This window comes from Spea bombifrons, chromosome 2 (assembly GCF_027358695.1).
Source record: "Spea bombifrons isolate aSpeBom1 chromosome 2, aSpeBom1.2.pri, whole genome shotgun sequence".
Lineage (NCBI taxonomy): Eukaryota > Metazoa > Chordata > Amphibia > Anura > Pelobatidae > Spea > Spea bombifrons.
This window is the reverse complement of record NC_071088.1, coordinates 79,256,689-79,278,067: the sequence shown is the minus strand read 5'-3', so window position 1 is coordinate 79,278,067 and position 21,379 is coordinate 79,256,689. Positions and strand designations below refer to the sequence as shown.

The following is a 21,379-nucleotide window of genomic DNA, read 5'->3' as shown; positions in this document are numbered from 1 at the left end:
TCTTTACATTATTTAGATCACAGCATCATGTCCTGCTTTTCGAGAACGTTAAGCGTACTTCACTTTGCAAGACAGGTTATATTTAATTGACGTTTAGATTCAATAGTGATGGCAGCAATCATTCCTGGGTGAGCCTAGTGAAATTGAACCCAATCATCAATTTAATTGGGTTAATTGGTTTATTGAGTTAGGTACTGATTTCACACAAGGCAAGGTATGGTTGCATAGGTTTTTCCTTCTATAAATCATCATTTAACCCCTTAAGGACAATGGGCGGTCCCTAAACCCATTGAAAACAATGCATTTTGAGCCTGTACATATACGGGCTTTGTCATTAAGGGGTTAAAAACTGCACTTTGTGTTTCCTACGGGTTATCTTTGTCTAATATCAAAATGAATTTGATGATCTGAAATATACAAAAATTGAAGAAATGTGGAAGGGGCAAATACTTTTTCATAGCCGTGTATATAACTTAACCAAGGGGGCATACTGAAGTATACCCCAGCACCCCCTTTTTAACATTATTAAGTAGACTTTGTTGCATTGGAGAAGCTGTAGTGACTACTGTAGTGTATTACAGGGACTATAGCAGACATTTTCCTCTGTTCCTGAGTTTAGTTGATTAAGACTGTTGCCCGTTTATGCTACTAGCCAAACCTGTAATTTGCAGACAAGTAATTTTTTTATTTTTCTACCATATCATCTATTATTTTTCATTGATAAATAAATATTGGTGACAAAACCAGGCATTCTAATAGGCTTGCTTGTGTGCTTCAGGTCACAGTGTCTATTTATGCTCGTACCAGCCAACCCTCTAATTTGTGGACAACACAATATTTTTTATCTTCAATTCATTGCAGAATAATACATATTGGTGACAAAATCTGACTGTGTGAGTATGGGGTATACCTTTTAATTATTTAAAACATTTGGAAATGTCCATGAGAAGGAGAGATTCTATTGTTCATGGGTCGGGGAGAGCTGGCAGCTGGCGTGTACGAAAAAGTAGTAGTCAGGTCACCACTAGTATACCAGTCAAAATTAGGCAGGAGCCTCCTTGCTTGGAGTCAGAAGTTCAACTACCCCTACCATGAGTCGCATGGAGCAGCTGCAGCAGTACCAACAAACATTCTCAATCTACTACTATTGCTAAAATCTTGTCCACCCCACCTACCAAAGTTAGGGATGGTTTTAGACACTATTATGACTGAGGGGTCAGGATCCAGGGTGAAGATAGCTTGTAAGCTATTTTATGGTAAAGCACAAAATAAAACCACCACTACTAGTGAAGCCTCCTTCTCGAGGAGTGTGACTGATTCATAGACATCCACTGCAGCAGCCTACCCTAGAACACTTTTGGCCTTTCCATTCAAGAGGCATGTCAAAGCAGCAGTTCAGGGCCTCTTGTTAGTGGTGCAGGGTTTTCTCTTTGACAGGCAACATGTGAGAGCTCTCAGGTAGATGATGCCTCTAGGGTGACCACATTTTATTTCTGCCATTCAGGGACACTATGAAGCGCATGAGACTACACACAAAGGTGTATTTACATACATACACGGTAGACATGCATTTTTAACTACATAATATGCACTTATCTCTTTGAAGTAAAGACCGCGATTGAAATATGATTTCAAAATAACAGCTGAAATGGCAGTTATTTTTCATTCTTTAATATTAGCCCCTGCTGCCAATATATATATATAAATATTAGCCCCTGCTGCCAATATATACTAATATTAGCCCCTGCTGACAATATATGATAATATTAGGCCCTGCTGACAATATACCGTATTTGCTCGATTATAAGACTAGGTTTTTTTCAGAGCAAATGCTTATATTTGAGGTCATCTTCTAATCATACCTCAAATAGAGGTCTGATTACAAGACTAAGATCCAGATCCCCTGCAGCGCTGCAGGGGACCCGGATCCTCCTCTCGGCAGCATCTGCTGCTGCCAGCACTTCCTCTGGGGACCTCTATGATGGAGCGGCGGCATCCTTCTAATGCTCCACCATAGAAGCCCCGGCGGAAGTGGCGGCAGCAGCGGAGGTTGTCTGTGTGTATCCTGCAGGCAGTGAATGTTTGACACCAATAGATGCTGAGATTTCCAGTATGTGTACATTTTTAATCTTGACATTGCTGTAAAATGTTACAGTTTTTCACATTTTCAGAAACTAAAATAGAATTTGAAAGAATATTAATCAACTCTACATAAAAATGATGTGTTTTGTTCAGAGGGTATCCCAGATGTGTCATAGTGATAATTTTAACATGAACTAGCCAATTGCAGAGGGGATAAAATCTCCTCTGCTATTTTTTATTTCAGAAGGAAATTTTTATGCTCAATCAACATAAGCGCTTTTGAGCTGAACTATTTTAAAGATGGATGACTACTCATGTGTTACCCAAGAATAGTTTCAAGAAGTAATACATGATATAATTTATATAATATATATTGATGTAATCAATAACTGCTTACTCTATTACCCCCACCAACATGACCAACAGGGTAGGGGAAGAGGGGGACTGTCCTCGCCATCTCTTGGTTATTATAAGGTGCTGGAATCCTTCCTTTTGCTTTATTTAATTAGTATTTATTGATTTATTAGATTTTTTTCTTACTTGATGTTTTTTTATTAAAGAGTATAGTGATATTGGTACATAGATGAGATTTCATAGTGTTCAATAAGATGTGTGACATGTGTTCCAGACCGCTATGACATCGGCTTATTTATTTGTTTGTTAACCTTGAACAGAGCTTACTTTTAATTCAATGGAGCTCATTGAATTCAATGAAGATGCAATACAGGTTTTTAACACTGGTGGCTGCTTGTGCACATTTTTGCATATTTGTCACACTTAAATGTTTCAAATCATCAAACTAATTTTAATATTAGACAAAGATAATTAGAGTAAACACAAAATGCAGTTCTGAAATGGTTATTTCATGAATAGATGAGAAAAAGCTATACAATCCTACCTGGCCCTATGTGAAAAAAGTAATTATCCCTTACTAAATCAGCCAATTAAGCAAATGTAATTGAGAATGAATTCAATATCACCATACACAACCAGACATGACTATTGCCATCCCTTTTGAATCTACACATAAACGAAATAGAACCGGTCTTGGAAAGTGAAGTAGACTACATGGTCTCAAACGACAGCACATGATGCCTGCAATCTAAAGGAGTTCAACAACAGATGAGAAACAAAGTCATTGAAATCTATCAGCCATTTCTGAGGCCCTAGACTCCAGCAATCAACTGTAAGTTATATTATCTACAAAACTTGGAACAGAGCATTGACAACTCATCTAAGAGGCCACAAAAGAACACAGACTAACTTGTAATGAACTGCAGGCCTCACTTCATTCCACAATAAGAATGAGACTTCCAAAATGAGACATGCATCCATGGGAGAGTTGCAAGGTGAAAACCACTGCTAATAATAAAGAACACAAAGGCTCATCTCATATTTTCTAAAAAAAAAAAATCTTGATAAATCCAAAGACTTCTGATATAATATTCGGTGGACTGATGAGTCAGAAGACTGATGGGTCCTGTTGCATATAGCATAATGTTAACACAGCATTCCACAATAACAACATCATATTCATGGATTTCCGTGAGAATATTTCCCTTCTGTTTTTGCTTAGATAATAAGTGTTGGTTTTATTTCTACAGGCAGTGAGCTTTGGTTGTCAACCTCCCAACACCCAAACTAACCAACCTAAAGGTCACCTAATTTAAGCTTCTCTTTCTGACCTTCCCCAGACAGCACACATGTCCAAACAGATCATGCCTCATTTTGCTCAGTGATGTTTTTTTAAAGGCCTCTCCTTTCCCTTGCCACCCAAAAATCTTGTCAATTCTGTAACTCTTCGGGGGGGTTACATTTCCATCTCATGTACCTGTTGCAGTATTTGTTGTACAATTTTGTGTTGTGGTGTGGGATTATTTGATAATTGTAACCCATAATTACGCCTGCTGTCTAAAACTGAATATTGACATTTCATTACCAATACATTTCACATTGTTTTACTAGGTTACTGCAGTAATGTAAAGTGCTCTTTCAAAGTACCTTCTTTCAGAAACCATGAAATATGCTTTCCATTTTTCACCACTTTTCCAAGAACTATATTTTTAATTTATCTGCTGTTCCTCTTTTTCTTGTTCATTCAAAGAGAGGCAATACTCTTTATTGGTTTACAATGGATTTCACATTACCACCAGCCCAGAATTATTAAACTCCTAATATCTAGGACAATAATAACCAAATTCATAAACACTATGAACCAGCCAGTTGGCTTGTTGTGGGAAATACCGTACCCTTTTTAAATATACTAAATATAGGTAAAATATTATTTTTCACATGCTTCAAAGAGTCAAAAGCAAAAGTAATTTTCAGGCAAAATGAACAACAGAAATTGCTTTGTATGACAATGCTATTTACTGTTATAATTTAGGGAAACAATACATAAGTTTACTTAATTGTTTAAAACACATATTGAACAATTTTAATTTTTGGATATTTGTCACACTTCAATAGATTTCCCCCCTCCACAATCTGATGGTGACTACATACTTCTTATATATGTTTATTGGTTATTTTATGTCATTTGTATGGAAGCAGTACTTTGTCATTATGTCTAACTTAATGCATTTTACTTTTTGTTTTTTAAGGGCTGAGCCAGTTCTTTCTCGGATACAAGAAAATCGAAAGCGGGTTATTTTACCTTCTATAGACAATATCAAGCAAGATACGTTTGAGGTTCAACGATATGAGAATTCAGCCCATGGATATAGTTGGGAACTTTGGTGCATGTATATCAGCCCTCCTAAAGACTGGTGGGATGCAGGAGATCCATCTCTTCCAATCAGGTTATTAAAAAAACTTTTTTTTAAACACACTTTACTAATAAACTAGTAATTTGTTTTTTAAGGTGACACAAATATGTAGTCAATGTGGAGTATTTCTTATACAAAGCTATAGCCTGGAAAATCATTGTGTTTGTCATGTGTGTTAACTGCTGCACACAGCTCTCTGTTATTTTTGGGGCTTAATAACTAAAAGATAATAATAATATGCATTGTTCAAATTGGAAAAAAAAGAGAAATAAAGAAAATTAGAACTAACTTTAGCTGCAGAGCGGCAGCCTCCCATCCCTTCCGTGTCCTGATGTTCCATGCCGCAGATTGATTGCTTAAAGCAGCCAATCAGTAGCTGGAAAGAGCTCCTATTGAAATAAATAGGAGAGTTTTTTGAGCATGCACTAGAACTCCTCCCACAGTGTTTGCCAAACCAGCCCTGGAAATACATATGTTTGTAAAGAGACCTTTTAGCTTTATAGTGTTTCTTTTCATAATTTATCAGGAAATTCAGTTTGTTTCATGGTACTACCTCCTCTCTCTCTCTCTCTCTATATATATATAGTTCATTATATTGTATGCCTTAGTAACCTATGTTACTGGTGAGGTTATTTCATTTGCACTCGATTATACATTCTGCTCTGTGGGAATATTGATCATTAAAATGTATATATTCATTTACAGTAAATCAATTAGTGTGTTAATTGCTCTCTTACTAAATGTTACTGTACATGTGCAAATTCAATTTCAGCGCTTGCTTATGGGAGGCTGAAATTACATTCCGGGGATATATTGAACACAGTGTAAAATAGTTGGTAGGGATAGTGGAAAGAAGGGAAACGAGCAGAAAGTGACAAAGCATGGTCAGAATGGGTTGGATTTTGACAGTGGGTGGATGGTGTAAGTGTTCATTGCTAGTACGTGTTATAATTGGACAACATCTAGAGCTCTTATTTACAATTCTTAAAGTGTACTGTACCCTTTTCAGGAACCTCAAATGTTCACCAACACCAATTACCATCTACTAAGTAGATATAGTATTCAATCCGAGCCTTTTTCCCTCTTATTTTTAATGTCTTTTTCTAAGTTATTTCCTTCTAAATTTGCAGTATGCAGTATAACTTTATTTTGTTTTTGTCCAATTCCAGCTGACCATATTTATTAGTAATCCTCATTTTAGGTAATAAATCAGATGAGAAGCAGGATAATGATAGTAAATAGTTTTTGCTCTAATAGAATTTTAACAGTTTCTCTTTTATAATAGTTTTTTTTTTATCATTATAGCACAAACACATTAAGAGTAGCAATTTATTATCAAATTCTGTATCCATGTTATAAAAGATAGTTTTAGTGAGCAACTCTGTAATTAACATTAGTCATTTGACAGTTGTATAATAGAAAATAAAGCACTCGGTAAAATGTGTTTTCACTTTTGTTCATTTTTTTTCTTCAACCACAAATGAAAACAACACTTACAAAATACATTTAGTTATAAAATATAGGAACTTGAAGGAACAGTAAATAATAATCATATATCTGACACAGATTACTTTTCATCTTGAAGATTTTACTATATTAAACAATAGTGTTGTTGTAAGGTAGGCTTTAATGTCGGATTCATGACTTTATAGTGGTGAACAGTAGGCACCTATAGTAAAAGAAATCAAGGTTCAAACATACAGTGTAATATTTCTGTAATTATTTAGATAAGTCTGGAATCAATAAAGAGATCATATATTCTGGGTGTACCTGATTCATTCTATAGAATGCTAAAAGGCTTGTTGGTGTAACATGGAATATGGGTAATATAAAAATGAAATATATGTTTTGCTACTAGCACATAATAACAAAAAACACATCTGAACATGTATCTTTCTGTAGCATTATATTACACTGCCATAGGTATAATAAAAATCCTAATTCTAGCAATGCTGTGGGGAGGCTATAATCTAGGTTAAAATACAGTGCAAATAAGAAAATAGGCTAAACAATATACATGGTAATAATGTTTATGAAATAAAAAATATTAGCTATAGTAACATGAAAGCTGAATAATAGGAAAAAGTACCATTTTAATATAAAAAGATATAGTGAAAACCATAACTGTTCAGCTAAAACTTGAGTTTATAAAGTATAGTGAAATTAAATAGTGATGTGGCCAGGGCATATAATAACATGAATACTGCTACTAATAATAATAATTATATGAAGAAGTTCAAAGGAAATTCTGACACCTACAGACATATACATTAATAAGGTTGGGGGGAGCTGGGCACAAATAACAACTGAACATGTGCTTCTAGACACATACTATAGAAAATGTTAAAATTTGAGCATGTTTGAGTAATTTGAAGAAGTCCTACATCTCCTGGTCACATAGTCGGAGGGCATACAAAGAATACGGTGTATTGTTCCCTAATGTCTTTAATGTGATCAGATGTCATTGCATTCTAATGCAAGTTTAGAGAGCCCTAGAAAACAAGATACATATGCTACCCTGACAGTAGCATAACTTGTATGTATTGTAACCATCCCCAAAATCCAAAAGCACCTAGCCACTTACACCTTTGCAACATCAACCACTTTTAAGTATATTGTATAAATGTTGCGCATCTCATTTACAATAACAGCCCTGATATTCTTACTGTATTTGTATGATATGATTTGGGGCATAACAGAATCCTTGTTGAATTTTATTATCAAAGAGCATGTGGTTACCATGGCAAACGCAATAATGATGTGTTTGTACTCAGAGATTGCCTTGTTCTTCATCTCATCAGTGCAATCTCCAATTTCTTGACAAATGGAAATGAATTATTCAACTGTCTCTGTAATTACTCCTAATTGCTTACATTGTTTGATGATAATATACTTGGCATATTATAGCACCCACAACGTATTACATTAAGACTGCTTAGCTATAAGAAGACTTTGTGTCTCCAAAGAGAGGTGAATGAACATATTGGCCACTTTGAATACAGAGGATTGTTATTGATCTTTTCCTTATCAACGTTACACAAAAGGATTATCCTTATAACTGACCGAAATACACTATGGTGTACTTACTGGCGCAGCCTTTATAGTGGCCTTACTCTGTGGTCACATACATTTCACCGGGAGAGGGTGGCATGTCCTAGTGTCCAGCATGGTAGAAGGTGGCCATGGAGACCGAGGTAAAGTAAGCGCCCAGCCATGGTACGTCTCTGCAGTAGATATACAGACTCACATATACTTGTAAATGAATTACAGTGTTTGAAGGTTAATGTTAAATAGTTGAAAGGATAAGGCATTGGCTGAGATACATGAGACAAAAGGTTGTAGTTATTGCTGAATATTCAGAGAGTGGCGCCACTGTTTTTAATATTTTATTAGTGATATCTTGCAGATTATATGTGTCTAAACTGCTGGGAGGTTTGCAACTGGGTATACATTGATGGCTGAATAATCCATATGGTCAGAGTAAAGCTGGGCTCTCACCCTGACCCCCTGCTGCTGCTTACTGCTATCTCTCGTCTACCTTTCGTTATTGCATCACTGAGTGAAGTCCTCTTCTAGCTCTCTTTTTAAATTGTAGGTTTTCTAAAGACTGGATTCACAGATCATTTTATGAGGGTGTGATACAGTGCCGTGGTTCATGGCAGGCATTTTAATAGTTACTTGATGTAAAGGATACTATGACTTTTTTTTATAATTTAAAACAATACTTAATGGCTCCCCTAGGTTGAAAATGTGTTAGAATTAATCATTCTATTCCTTTTGCAAAAGCCCAAAACAGAATCATGTATTTGTAGGGGATGTATGACAGATTGAGGGGTACCTGTAATGTTACAATGCTCGATCTCTGAAACTAAGATGGGATCAGCCAATTGTTGCTGTGTGCTGACAAGCTGAGGTTTTTTTTTATTGTTTGTTACCATTGAAGCCAGAAGCAACACTGATACAGCTACACACAAGGTATGTGTGTATATTGGAAGTCTCATATGCAGGGAAGGACTGATACTATTTCACCCAGAAGGCAAGTATAGCCAGGTGATCCCCCACCACCCCTAATAACAAAACAACAACAAACAAGCACAAATATGATTACCTTGCCAGGCTTCAGTCCTCCTTGGGCATTTATAGGTCTAGTGTAGGGTCAAGTAACTTTGTGTAATGTGACTCTATTGAGTGCCTGCCTTATAGAGCAGGTTGGCCTTATGTGCAATTTCAGATTACATCTTCAGGCCTGCTCTGTTTGAGGGAATCTGACCAGTCCTACATGATGTATTTGGACGAGCCTGGTGCCAGTCTTACTCTGTAGCATGTACATCCAAACAATGCAAGACCTCCAATGGAGGCAAGAAAAAAGATCCCTCTGTGTAATGGTGCAGTTACACTACACACAGGAAATGTTTTCAGCAATCATTTTAGTGGTCACTTGGGGATCTAGCGCCACCTCATTGACATAAAAATTAAGTCAATTGCTATAAAAAAAGAGTGAAAATATAATGTAAACAAATTACTGGTCCAGGTGTTAAAGGTCTATGATTTAATCTGTCAAAGAAAAGCCATTACATATGTACTAGTTTTCCAGATTTTTTTTTTACTGGAAGCAAATAGTCTCTTGGAAATTTTAAGACCTAAAAAAAAAGATTTTCCATGAAATGTCATATAGCGCATATGCATATTTGTACTGCCAACAAATATGTATTTATGCATTTAATAATGTGCTAAAATCAACTGTCAGACACTCTTTTTTTCTATTGCTTATAATATTCTCTGGAATTATGGGGCAGGTTCTCAGAATTGGCAGTCTAATAGATAAAAGTCAATGTGAAATTTTCAGTCAAAAATAAATCGGGCACATAGAATCTCTGCCAAGAAAACGAGCTGGATCTTGCTGTGACTGATAGTACTGAAGGATTTGGCAACAGCAGCTGTGAGTAGCATAAGATCTGGAAAAACTAATTCCATCCAGCTTTTAACATTCAAGAAGGAAAACATGCTACAAATGGCAGATCAGTTGACTTTAGATAAAATTAATTATTTTCTTTCAATATGTTTTTCCTGTAGCCCCACTGGACCAGATGTTGTAATAAAATGCTTTGCAGAAAATCTTGCTGCAATAAATTACACATTATTGGGGCATGTATAGTAAACCATTGTCTCATCAACTACTGTGTACCTTTTTTCTCAACATCATGTTTCCTTAGAGACGGTCCCTCTTTTAGAACCAAATCTGCAGTCATAGATAAAGGATAAGTGAGTGTGAGCAATCTATAAGACTAGTGTCCTCTATGTTATACTTGTAGGACAGTCCTATTTAATGAAGGCTATTTATGCGTGTTTTCAAGATATTTTTAAATTACGGTTATTTATTGACTCATCATATTTTTTAACCTAAACAAATCAAATTACACATGCATTTCAATTAGAGCAGATAGATATATATAAACTAGTATCCTGCAAAACACGTCCTTCCCAATATAAACATAAATGCTATTAGTAAGTGGAAACTGGGCTGAGAAATGCCGAATCAAATGTTTAAGAAGTCTTTAAAGGGGCACTTTATATTTAATGCATATGATAGCTGATCAGTCCCCCTTTTATTGTGTGCCCCTTGTGAATGCATAGAGGAATCCTGCAGAATCTACACCATGCAATTATCACTGATTGACTGCTTCACACGGTAGCTTTGCGGCTGCAACTTCTCCTAACTTATTTTTTATTTTTTTTAGCTTTAGCGCATGCATATTGAATTACTTGATGAGGTTCCTGGCAGGGACCAAAGTGTCCCATTAAACTGAAAGTGTCTTCAAGGAATCAACTGTTTTGTTTTGCCCCAAAGTCTGCTGCAAAGAATATAACAAATTAATTTTATGTGCCAGATAGGCTTTAAGTTATTAAAAATGAAGTATAACAAGCTGTATGTAATTTTAAGATACACGTGTAATTCGTTTCAAAGGAAAAGAAAGACAAATTACCACAATAATACCACTGATTGTACAACTGCTGCCTTCTGGATCATTATGGGCAAAGATATCCTCACTGGAAACTTTATTAGGTACACCTGTTCAATTGCTTGTTAACACAAATAGCTAATCAGCCAATCACATGGCAGCAACTCAATGCATTTGGGCATGTAGATGTAGTCAAGACAACAACTGAGCATCAGAATGGGCAAGAAAGGGGATTTAAGCGACTTTGAATGTGGCATGGTTGTTGGCGCCAGATGGACTGGTCTGAGTATTTCAGAAACTGCTGATCTACTGGGATTTTGACATGTAACCATCTCTAGGGTTTACAGAGAATGATCTGCAAAAGAGAAAATACCCAGTGAGCGGGAATTGTGTAGATGAAAATGCTTTGTTGATGTCAGAAGTCAGAGGGTAATATGCAGACTGGTTTGAGATGACAGAAAGGCAACAGTAACTCAAATAACTCAAATAACTACATGGTTAATAACACTACATTACTGTAATGTTTTTTTTTTAAAGGTGAAATTCTCACTGCATAAGGAAATTGTGAGCGAATCACGAGCAGAAGCTCCGGGCCACATAAAGGATAAAAAAAGTGGTTTTTTTTTTAATTGGGAAAAACTGTTGTGTGCAGGGGCGTACCTAGAGTATTTGGCACCTGGGTCGAATCCTATATGTGGCACCCCCCCACACACACACACTTTCAAACTGCATAGCTTCTATAGTTAGGCAAACATTGACAGAGGTATAGCATAACTGTTATCATTATATAGTAAGGCAAACATTGACGGTGGTACAACATAACTGTTATCATTATATACTGAGGCAGACATTGACTGGGGTACAGCATAACACCTGCCACTATATACTGAGGCAGACATTGACGGTGTTACAGCATAACTGCTATCATTATATACTGAGGCAAACATTGACAGTGGTACAGCATAACTGCTATCATTATATACTGAGGCAAACATTTATGGTGGTACAGCAGAACTATCATTATATACTGAGCCAGACATTGGCAATAATGCAGCATACCCCTATCACTATATACTAAGCCAAACATTGATATGGTGTAGGCCTCTCACTTCAGTGTCTGGCCTAGTATATAGTATGGATGCACCGAAATGAAAATTCTGGACAGAAAATTCAGCATTCACTTGAAACCGAAAATGACCCCCCACCTTTAAAAACAAAAACAAGAAAAACACTTTTATTAAAAGTAAGTAACACACCAAAATTAAACAAAAAAAAGTCAATAACAATATATATATATATATATATATATATATATATATATATATATAATTGTTAGCAGCAATCACACTCCTAGCATGCCCAGGTTCTAGCATGTACTAGTTGCCTGGGCATAATAGGAGTGTGATTGCTGTTAGCAATCATATATATATATATATATATATATATATATATATATTTATATATTAATATTGTTATCAAATTTTTCTGTCCAATTTTGGTGTGTTACTTACTTTTAATAAAAGTGTGGTTAACACACCCTTGATTACTGTCCGTCTCTGGTGGGGTGCCGTGCGTACAACCAGTAGCAGACCGCCCCCCGCTAGGTAGGCTACTGGTTCCACGCACAATTTTCTGACATGTGCGCTCCCTCTGAAAGCTATGTGCGCGCGCACAGCTTAGAGGGAACACTGGTTACAACCAAGGTATGCAGAATACTATGTTTCAACAAACAAAATGTCAAACCCTGAAGCAGATGGGCTACAGCAGCAGAAGACCACACTGGGTGCCACTCCTGTCAGCTAAGAACAGGAAACTGAGGCTACAATTTGCACAAGCTCACCAAAATTGGACAATGGAAGACTGGAAGAACATTGCTTGGTCTGATGAGTCTCGATTCCAGCTGCAACATTAAGATGGCAGGGTCAGACTTTGGCATAAACAACATGAAAGCATGGATCCATCCTACCTTGTATCAATGGTCCAGGCTGGTGGTGGTGTAATGGTGTGGGGGACATTTCATTGGCACACTTCTGGCCCCTTAGTACCAATTGAGCATTGTTTAAACATGACAGCCTACCTAAGTATTGTTGCTGACCATGTCCATCCCTTTATGACCACAGTGTACCCATCTTCTGATGCCTACTTCCAGCAGGATAATGCACCATGTCACAAGGCTCACATCGTCTCAAATTGGTTTCTTGAACATGACAATGAGTTCACTAAACACCAATGGCCTCCACAGTCACCAGATCTCAATCCAATAGAGCACCTTTGGGATGTGGAGGAACGGGAGATTTGCACCATGGTTGTGCAGCCAACAAATCTGCAGCAACTGCGTGATGCCATCATGTCTATATGGACCAAAATCTCTGAAGAATGTTTCCAGCACCTTGTAGAAATTATGCTACGAAGAATGGAGGCAGTTCTGAAGGCAAAGGGGGGTCCAACCCAGGACTAACAAGGTGTATTTAATAAAGTGGCCAATTAGTGTATATCAGATAAGCTTGAAACTTACTTTTGTGAATAAACTGAGGTGTTACAAACTGCTTTTCACTGAACACGCTCATAGTTTGACAGCAGAAAATAAACATCATTTTTTTACACCTTATTATATTAAGCGTGGGAGGAAAAAAAAATTCTTAGATGGTACCATATTGCACAAAACAGAATTCCATTCCATTAAATTAGAAAAAACAGCAATTACTTCAGTGTTCTTGTGAGCATGTTACCTTGAGGCAGTTTTATCTCTGATTCAATGTTAAAGATCAACCATTTTAAAAGAAACTATATAATCATCTTTGAAGGCAACATCTAGTATAATTTATTGTTACTTTCTGCAGCTTTTGTATTTTACAATACCTCAGTAACATTAAATATTGTTTTGCAATAAAAAACCCTCACATTTTAATTAGTGTTGTGACCACGAAATCAGGTTCGGTATTTCCTGATTAAGATGGACCATGAAATATAAGTATTTAAAGATTTTTTTAGAGATGTATGTATAAGGCACAGTCACAGTGCACCATCTACATGCTGTGCATACTTGAAAAATACTAATATTTCTATGGTAAATGTATATATAGCTTTTTAGCAAATGTAGCTAATTACTAGCTTAACTATCTCAACCCTTGGTTCTGCAATGCATTATATCTGAGATTAACATCCTTAGTGACATCATTATCACCAATATTAATATTTCTGCAGGGGACCTGGATCCTCCTGTCTTGTAACCTCATTATATGCCTTTTAACCCCCTATATGCCCGAGTGGCATATAGGGGTATAAGGCATTTCTGGAGGCAGAGTGGCATATAGGGGGTATAAGGCATTTCTGGAGGCAGAGTGGCATATAGGGGGTTAAAAGGAATATCATGCAGGGTCAATATAAAGAGCTCTTCGGCGACCTGTTAATTAACAGAAATGTACAAAAAAACAAGAGGTCACCCTCTGAGACAGGAAGAACGGAGATTTCATAGATTTTCATCAAATACATTAGATTCCTTCAAAAGGGGTCTGGATATTTTTTTTTTTAGAAAGGCATGACATACAGGGCTATAAAGAGAATTAATATTTTAGTGCCGTTTGGAGTCAAGAAGGATTTTTTTCCCCCTGATGGCAGAATTTGAAGTAGCTTAACTAGGGTTGTTTTGCCTTCCTTTGGTAGGAAGGTTATGTAAAAGGGTTGAAGTTGATGGACTTAGGTCTTTTTTCAACCTTATGTACTATGTAACTATGTAACAAAGACTTAAGAAAGCATTTCCATCTTCACTGGATGCTTTATGTGCCTCTTTTGGCATTCTGTACATTCCTGTTCCATAAATATGTGTTGGACAGGGCTTTATGGTTCATATTGTCTGACAGGCAAGCCTTGGGTTGTTTTGTTACTGGAACTTGTTCCTGGACTTGCCCTCTGGGCATACTATTTTACTAAACTCTCCCCCAGTGACTGACCCTTTATTTCGAACCTCTTAGTGTGTGCAATCTGAATGTTTGCTGGTTATTAGTGTTTTTTATAAAGTACAATGCATTCAAACCCTACAACATAAACAATATTATGATAAAAGAATTAAAAAAAACATATAATCATGTGAAGGAATGCATACATGCATACAAAGCAAATAAAATGTGATGATGGGTGATTATATGTGGTTTCCAACTTTCCAGCATATGGTAGATTTTCTCCTGCATAATGCACAACCATTCCACAGTAGCAGAAGACTTAATATTACTTTCTCTGGCCTAACTGCTGGTTTTGCAGGGGAGTAATATTACATCCTTCATCGCTAGAGGGTTCAAAAAGACATGGAGAGACAAATGTTATATTACACTCTTATCTACTCTGTTGCAGCCATAATACTGATGGAAGTGAAAGTACCAGGAGTACAACAAGTTTCTTCCTATATTTAGTATGTTTAACACAATTTTCAGATGTAACTCTTTTTCATATGTGACTAAACTATTTAATATTGTATACCATCCCCTATTTGAGGAAAATTATAGAGAAAAAAATAAGTTTAGGGTTTATTTGTTCTTTTACCACTATATTTTTGTTTGATCTAAGATAGACATCTATCAGTAGCTTAACTCTAAGTTCCGAAAACTAAAATCTATAGTTTTTGCTAGCTAAAGTTTAAGTTTGTAACCTAAATGTAACTGTACCAAAAATACCGATTTTGGCCCAGTCTTTCATGGGGGAAAATGTGTTCCTACACCCGATGCTCAAAGCATTAATGCAATGCACTTTGATGTTTTATGTTCTCCAGACATTTTAAAATCTAATTTTCAATGCAGAATTGTAAGCTCATAAATGCATGAATAGTGATGCTTCAAAACCCGATTGATGTGCTAGCATGTTGTCTCTTTTACTTTTAAAGATAAATGCATGTTTAAAGATTACACACATAACGTGTCCCAAGATGATAGATTTTACTAAGGGAGAATTAATTGTGAGCAACAATCATTCTTTCATCTTCAATGGATGCAATAAATTACTAAACATGCTTTATTTCTGTTGGTAGTTGCTTGTCAGTCAAGCTAAATTTTGATGAAAGATATGGTACTTTAATCAAATTTAACACTCTATGTTAACATGTTTCCAAAAAAAAAAGTCTGGAAGTGAGAACATTTTTGTATTTGTGATCACAATTTAAAATCCAACATTTATGGAAAATATACCCGTTACAGAACTTGATTTGATCATCCCTATATTCTTTCTATATCAGGAATCAATAGGATATTCATTTTATTTTCAAAGTAACTAATTTAAAAAACTCATTCTACTTAATACAAAAATTTACCAAGAGGATAGCTCGAAAATAAATGGTATAGCTTTAAGTGTTCCCATGTCTCTGGATTCTTAAGAGATGCCACATCATACATAGCAGATGCAATCTGATGAGGGTGCAGCCTGTTGTGTTTCTAAACATTTAGACCAAGGGTTTTTCATTGTTAAAATGGGTTTTCATTGTTAATATGCTTGTTTTTTAAAAAGACCATCTTTTCCTTGAAGAAGGTGAGGGTGCACAAAAACAAATTCAAAACCTTAAGGTCTGGTGGATGTCAGACAAATTGTCAGATGTCTCAAACGCAGATACCTGGAAGTTCTACTGAATAAAGCAGAATACACGGAGATCGCGACTCTGGAACTCTTTTTTTTTCATTGTATGGGACTCACTTTACACACTGACTATCTACTTCTGGGATATCTAAGGAGACTAAAGACAAGTATCCAGAATGTAAGGTGATACTTGCTGTTTTTATATAAAAAATTGTATATTCATTTTTATTATTTTGCGCCCCCTTTTATTATTTCGCTCCCCCTGAGATCTGCACATCTCTCCTGCCTACATCTGAGAATCTGACATCCACCAGACCTTAAGGTTTTTCCTGTAAACACATATACCGAGTGCTGATATCTTTGAGCCTGGATCATAGGGCTCATTAAAATAGGGATACAATAGCAAAACATCTTGAACTTTACCAACATGCCTATACTATGCTGCTATTTATTTTTTGTTGCATATGTATCTTTGGAAAGTGATCAATCCTGGTGATGTATATATCGTTTGTTTTTACAGATAAGTGAACTTGTTTTTGCACACCTGCCCTGGTGTTTTTTCACCCCAAATGGCCCTGATTGAAAGTTCATGTATTCTTGAATGTTTGGTCTTATTACAGTCTAACAAGCACCAGAGGGAAATTTACCTGCAACCCTGTGGATTCTAGGTAAATCACCTATCCACTACTCCACCAGGTGGATCCTGGATTGCAGTGTCCATCTGCCTCTCCTTGAACCATGCTGTTCCCTAATGCTCTTAAAACAGGTCAACTGAGGTCAATTAAGGCTCAATATAAACCAGGCATCAGCCTAGCCTCATTGTTAGAGCATTGTGTTCCTGGCCCTGTATACTGAGCTACTGCTTTACTGCATCTGATCTGTCTACTGTGTATGACTCTTGGCTACGTCAACAATCCAGTTTTGTGTTCCAGACGTACCTACCTGTCCAGCTGCTTCCTAGCGGTCTGCCCTGCCAGTGGGCTTCCTAGCAGCCTGCCCTGCCAGTGGGCTTCCCAGCGGTCTGCCCTGCCCGGGGGCTTCCTAGCCGTCTGCCCTGCCAGGGGGCTTCCAGTTTCTATCCTGCTCTCTCTGAACACCTAAAGATGGCGCCCAAGAGAAAATCTAAAGCTAAAGTGGAGCACAGCTGAACTGGACACATCAGCCTGCCTACAGCCATGTTCTCAACCTGAACCTGCCCCTGCATTGAGACTTCTACCTGATCCGGCACCAGGTTCCCTGACACAGACACAGAAGGTGCCACTCCTGTGGCTTTTTAAATTGCGATTAGTGTCTGTCTATAAATAGTCAATGAGTTTGTTAGCTCTCATGTGCTAAATTACCAAACATGAAAAGGGAGCCCCAGGCCAGAATACGCCACTGTATCTGTTTACTTTTATAAATTTTAAAAGCCCCATTTAAATTATCTCACCTTTTTAACCAATTCTAACAAGTTACAATTTAAGTATTTCTGTGGCGCTGTCTAAAGTATTTAAAGGAACTAGAAATTAAATGTGGATTTCATTAGGGGAACATTTGGACTGTGAAATGTGTTTATGTAAATGACTGCCTGGTTTGAAATGTATATCTCAAAAAGACTTTAATTATTTTGTTAAATCCCCTCAAACTCAAAGTATAGTCAACGTATTGTGTTTTAGTTAATGATAATCAGTATGATAAACGTTTTTGTAAAAACATTTTTTTTTTTTATCTACCCCGGAACTTGAAGAAGCAAAAGTTTTCTTTCTTTGCATAATGACATATATATTGTGAGATCACACATGCTGAGAACACACAAATATAAATGTCTCTGTCCACAAACTTCCGACCGTTAATCAATAATATTCCAATACCAGTGACCTACAGTGAGTCTGGTCGTCCCAAGACATTGGTGTTTATTCTAGAAATTGCCAGTTGCAGGTGAATTGCAGTCAGTTGAAACATTTTATCTCACCAAGTTAACATTTCAAGGATCCTCCCTGGTGGATTTCTCCTGCAAAAGGCTAGGTTGGCCTTTAATAAAACACTCCTCAACTTTCCAGAATCTGTCTAGCAAGATAATCTCACAGGGCTTGGTCCTTCATAATGCTGAGAAAAGTCAGTAAGCTAAAATCTTTCAACTCACTTACTCACTTTCACAATATGGTTCAGTAGGACAATTTTATTTATATTAGGACATGTGAAGGTCATTAATTAAATCTCCTACTATTAGCTCTCATTTAACATACTGTATATATTGTATAGTGTATATACGCGCTGACAAATTGACTTTTGTTTCAGTGCACAAAAAAATATTAAACTTCTGTTGAGAACATGGCTTGCAATTTAAACAAAATGTTTGTGATGTTTACCACACAGGCCTGATAGAAGGGCCCCTGAAATTTTTATGGGATGGACTGTGTGCTTAGCAGATAATGTAACTTTATCGCCAGTAGCATTCCAGTTAATCATATATAATTTTGTTTGAGTCCTATCGTAGTTTATTACCTGTATCTCTAACACCCTCACACTCATTCTAACACACAAACACACCTTCTACCATACACACACATTCACATTGTGGTCCGCCTAAACGTCTTCTCAGAGCAGCTCTGACATAGTGAGATTATGTGGCCCCACTGAGCCTTGTCTCTGAGAGTTGCCCTGCCCTGTTTAAAGAATTAGGCCCAGTCCAGGGAGTAATTGCTCCCCTGCCCCAGATCAGCCTACTCCTTACAATGCTGGAGGGGCCCTGAAAAGGTAAAGAAGTAGTTGTTTTTCTGCACCCTACACAAGAGGACAGTGTTTTTGTATGTAAATTCTACTTAGTAGAATTCTATTTAGTATCCAATATCAGTGCATAGTAGGAGAATCAGAGATACATCTGATGCATTGTCTTTTAAAGTTAAAATAGATAAATTCTTGAGCACCATACGCCAAATGCTATGCTGTCACATAAATAACCATGTAGCGGAAACACAGCTGACAGGCGTACTTAGTCCTATCACTTTGATTGAAAGATGCTGCCATTGCATGCTGAAACAGCTGCGGTTTCTAAAACTATACATCAACTGGTCACAGCTTCTTAAACAGGATGGGCAACAGTAATTATACAAATACAGAATCATTAATAGTAGGTATCACAGTTTAATTATTTTCCGTTGATGCATAATACAATTTCATTGCCATTTAAAGAGCTAAATATATGAACCACAATGCAATGACATCACCTTTGAAATGCTTCTTCAGAAGAATGTTGTTACAATTGAGTTCACGCAGTCTTTGCTCTTTTCCAAGCAATACAGAAAGGTTGTTTAACCTAGGGTGATTAGTGTCGGCCCAAGAACCATAAGGCTAGGTTTCCACTTGGGTTTTTGTCCGGCGTTTTTTTCTTGATGAAAAACGCCAGGAAAACTGCCAAGAAAACTGCCACTGCATTTACCTGCGTTTTGGTGTTTTTTTTGCAGTTTTTTCTGGCGTTTTAGCCTTTCTGTGGAAATTGCTTTTTTTGACCTTAGGCAGTTTTTCCAGCCTTTACAAGTTAGAAGTTTCACCCAGCTAAAAGGGATTAGGATAAATGGCAAGTATCTGCCCTCTCCTGATGTCATTTACTTGGTAGACCCTTTTGTCTCTTTTCTGTGGTTTGTAAGGCATGCTTTATTTCGAATGTCTGCTCCTCTGGGAAGATTGGCCCCAAATGATGGTGCAAATTGTTTGCTGTTGCTTTTGGCACGCAGGATCCGGTCGCGTATGTTTGTTTGTAATGGCATGTTTGTTCCAAATGGTGTAAAATTCAATATGAACCAGTCCAGGACTTTGTTTTGTGTGAAACTGTTTGTTTTCAGCCTATTTCTCGTAGGACACACAGATACTGGGTCCATCCTCTGCATTGTAACTGTGGAAAAAACGCCATAAAAAACGCCAAGGCAATAAACCCACATGGCTTTTTCATGGCGTTTTTTCTCCCCCATAGACTTCTATTGGAGAAAAAAAGCCAAGATTTCTTGCAAAAAACGCCAGAGTGTCAACATGCTGCAGTTTTGAAAAACTGCCACAGAGCCCAAAAAAGCAGAAAAACGCCAAAGAGGACTGAAAAAACGCCAGACAGAAAAACACCAAGTGGAAATTGCATTTTGCGATTTCCTATTGAATTACAGCTAACATCTGGCTGCAGCCGTTTTTCACAAAAAACGCCAGGTGGCGCTATTGGCGTTTTTATAGGCGTTTTTAGCAAAAAAAAACCAAATGGAAACCAAGCCTTAGGGTGCAAAAAATTTAAATATAAGTATGCTGTCATATTGAAATTCAGGCAGTATAGTGAAAACTGGTTGAATTGGAGGATGTCACCAAAAGTGCCACCATTTTTGCTGAAGTTCGCCAAGAGGTCATGTCCGTGGAGTTACTGACGAAGAAAGAAGAGAAAAGAACAAGAAGATGAAGCTAGAGATGAAGCTGAGCTGCAAGACACAAAGCGGTCGGCACAAAGTGGCCCATCTACACATGTCTATTGTGTATGTATCTCCATCTATCTAATCAGTAGCGTACCTAGCGGAGGGCGGGGGGGGCGCGCTCCGCACCGGGTGCCGCTCATCAGGGGGGTGCCAACTTGCCGGCACCCCTCCAGAGACGGACAGTAATGTCCGCCACTGGAGGAGCAGGCTCGCAAGAGAGCGGTATCGGAGGTCTTTAACAGACATCCGGCTCCCTTGAGTGATTTTAAGCCGGTTCCCTTTGTGGATTGGTATGTGTGGTATGTGTGGATTGGTATGTGTGGAATCTGTGGATTGGTATGTGTGGATTGGTATGGTTGGAATCTGTAGATTGGTATGTGTGGAATCTGTGGATTGGTATGTGTGGATTGGTATGTGTGGAATCTGTGGATTGGTAAGTGTGGATTGGTAAGTGTGGATTGGTATTTGTGGATTAGTATGTGTGGTATGTGTGGATTGGTATGCGTGGAATCTGTGGATTGGTATGTGTGGATTGGTATGTGTGGATTGGTATGTGTGGAATCTGTGGATTGGTATGTGTGGAATC

General features: G+C 37.3%; 1 protein-coding gene across 1 annotated transcript in view; it reads left to right on the top strand.

Moving 5' to 3' along the window:
- Positions 1-21,379, top strand: part of GALNT17 (polypeptide N-acetylgalactosaminyltransferase 17) — a 147,481-nt gene that overhangs the window by 73,334 nt on the left and 52,768 nt on the right. Inside the window, exon 6 of the mRNA XM_053454914.1 lies at positions 4,686-4,883. Within this exon, the coding sequence (XP_053310889.1) occupies positions 4,686-4,883 (198 nt within the window). The remainder of the gene's footprint in view (positions 1-4,685; positions 4,884-21,379) is intronic.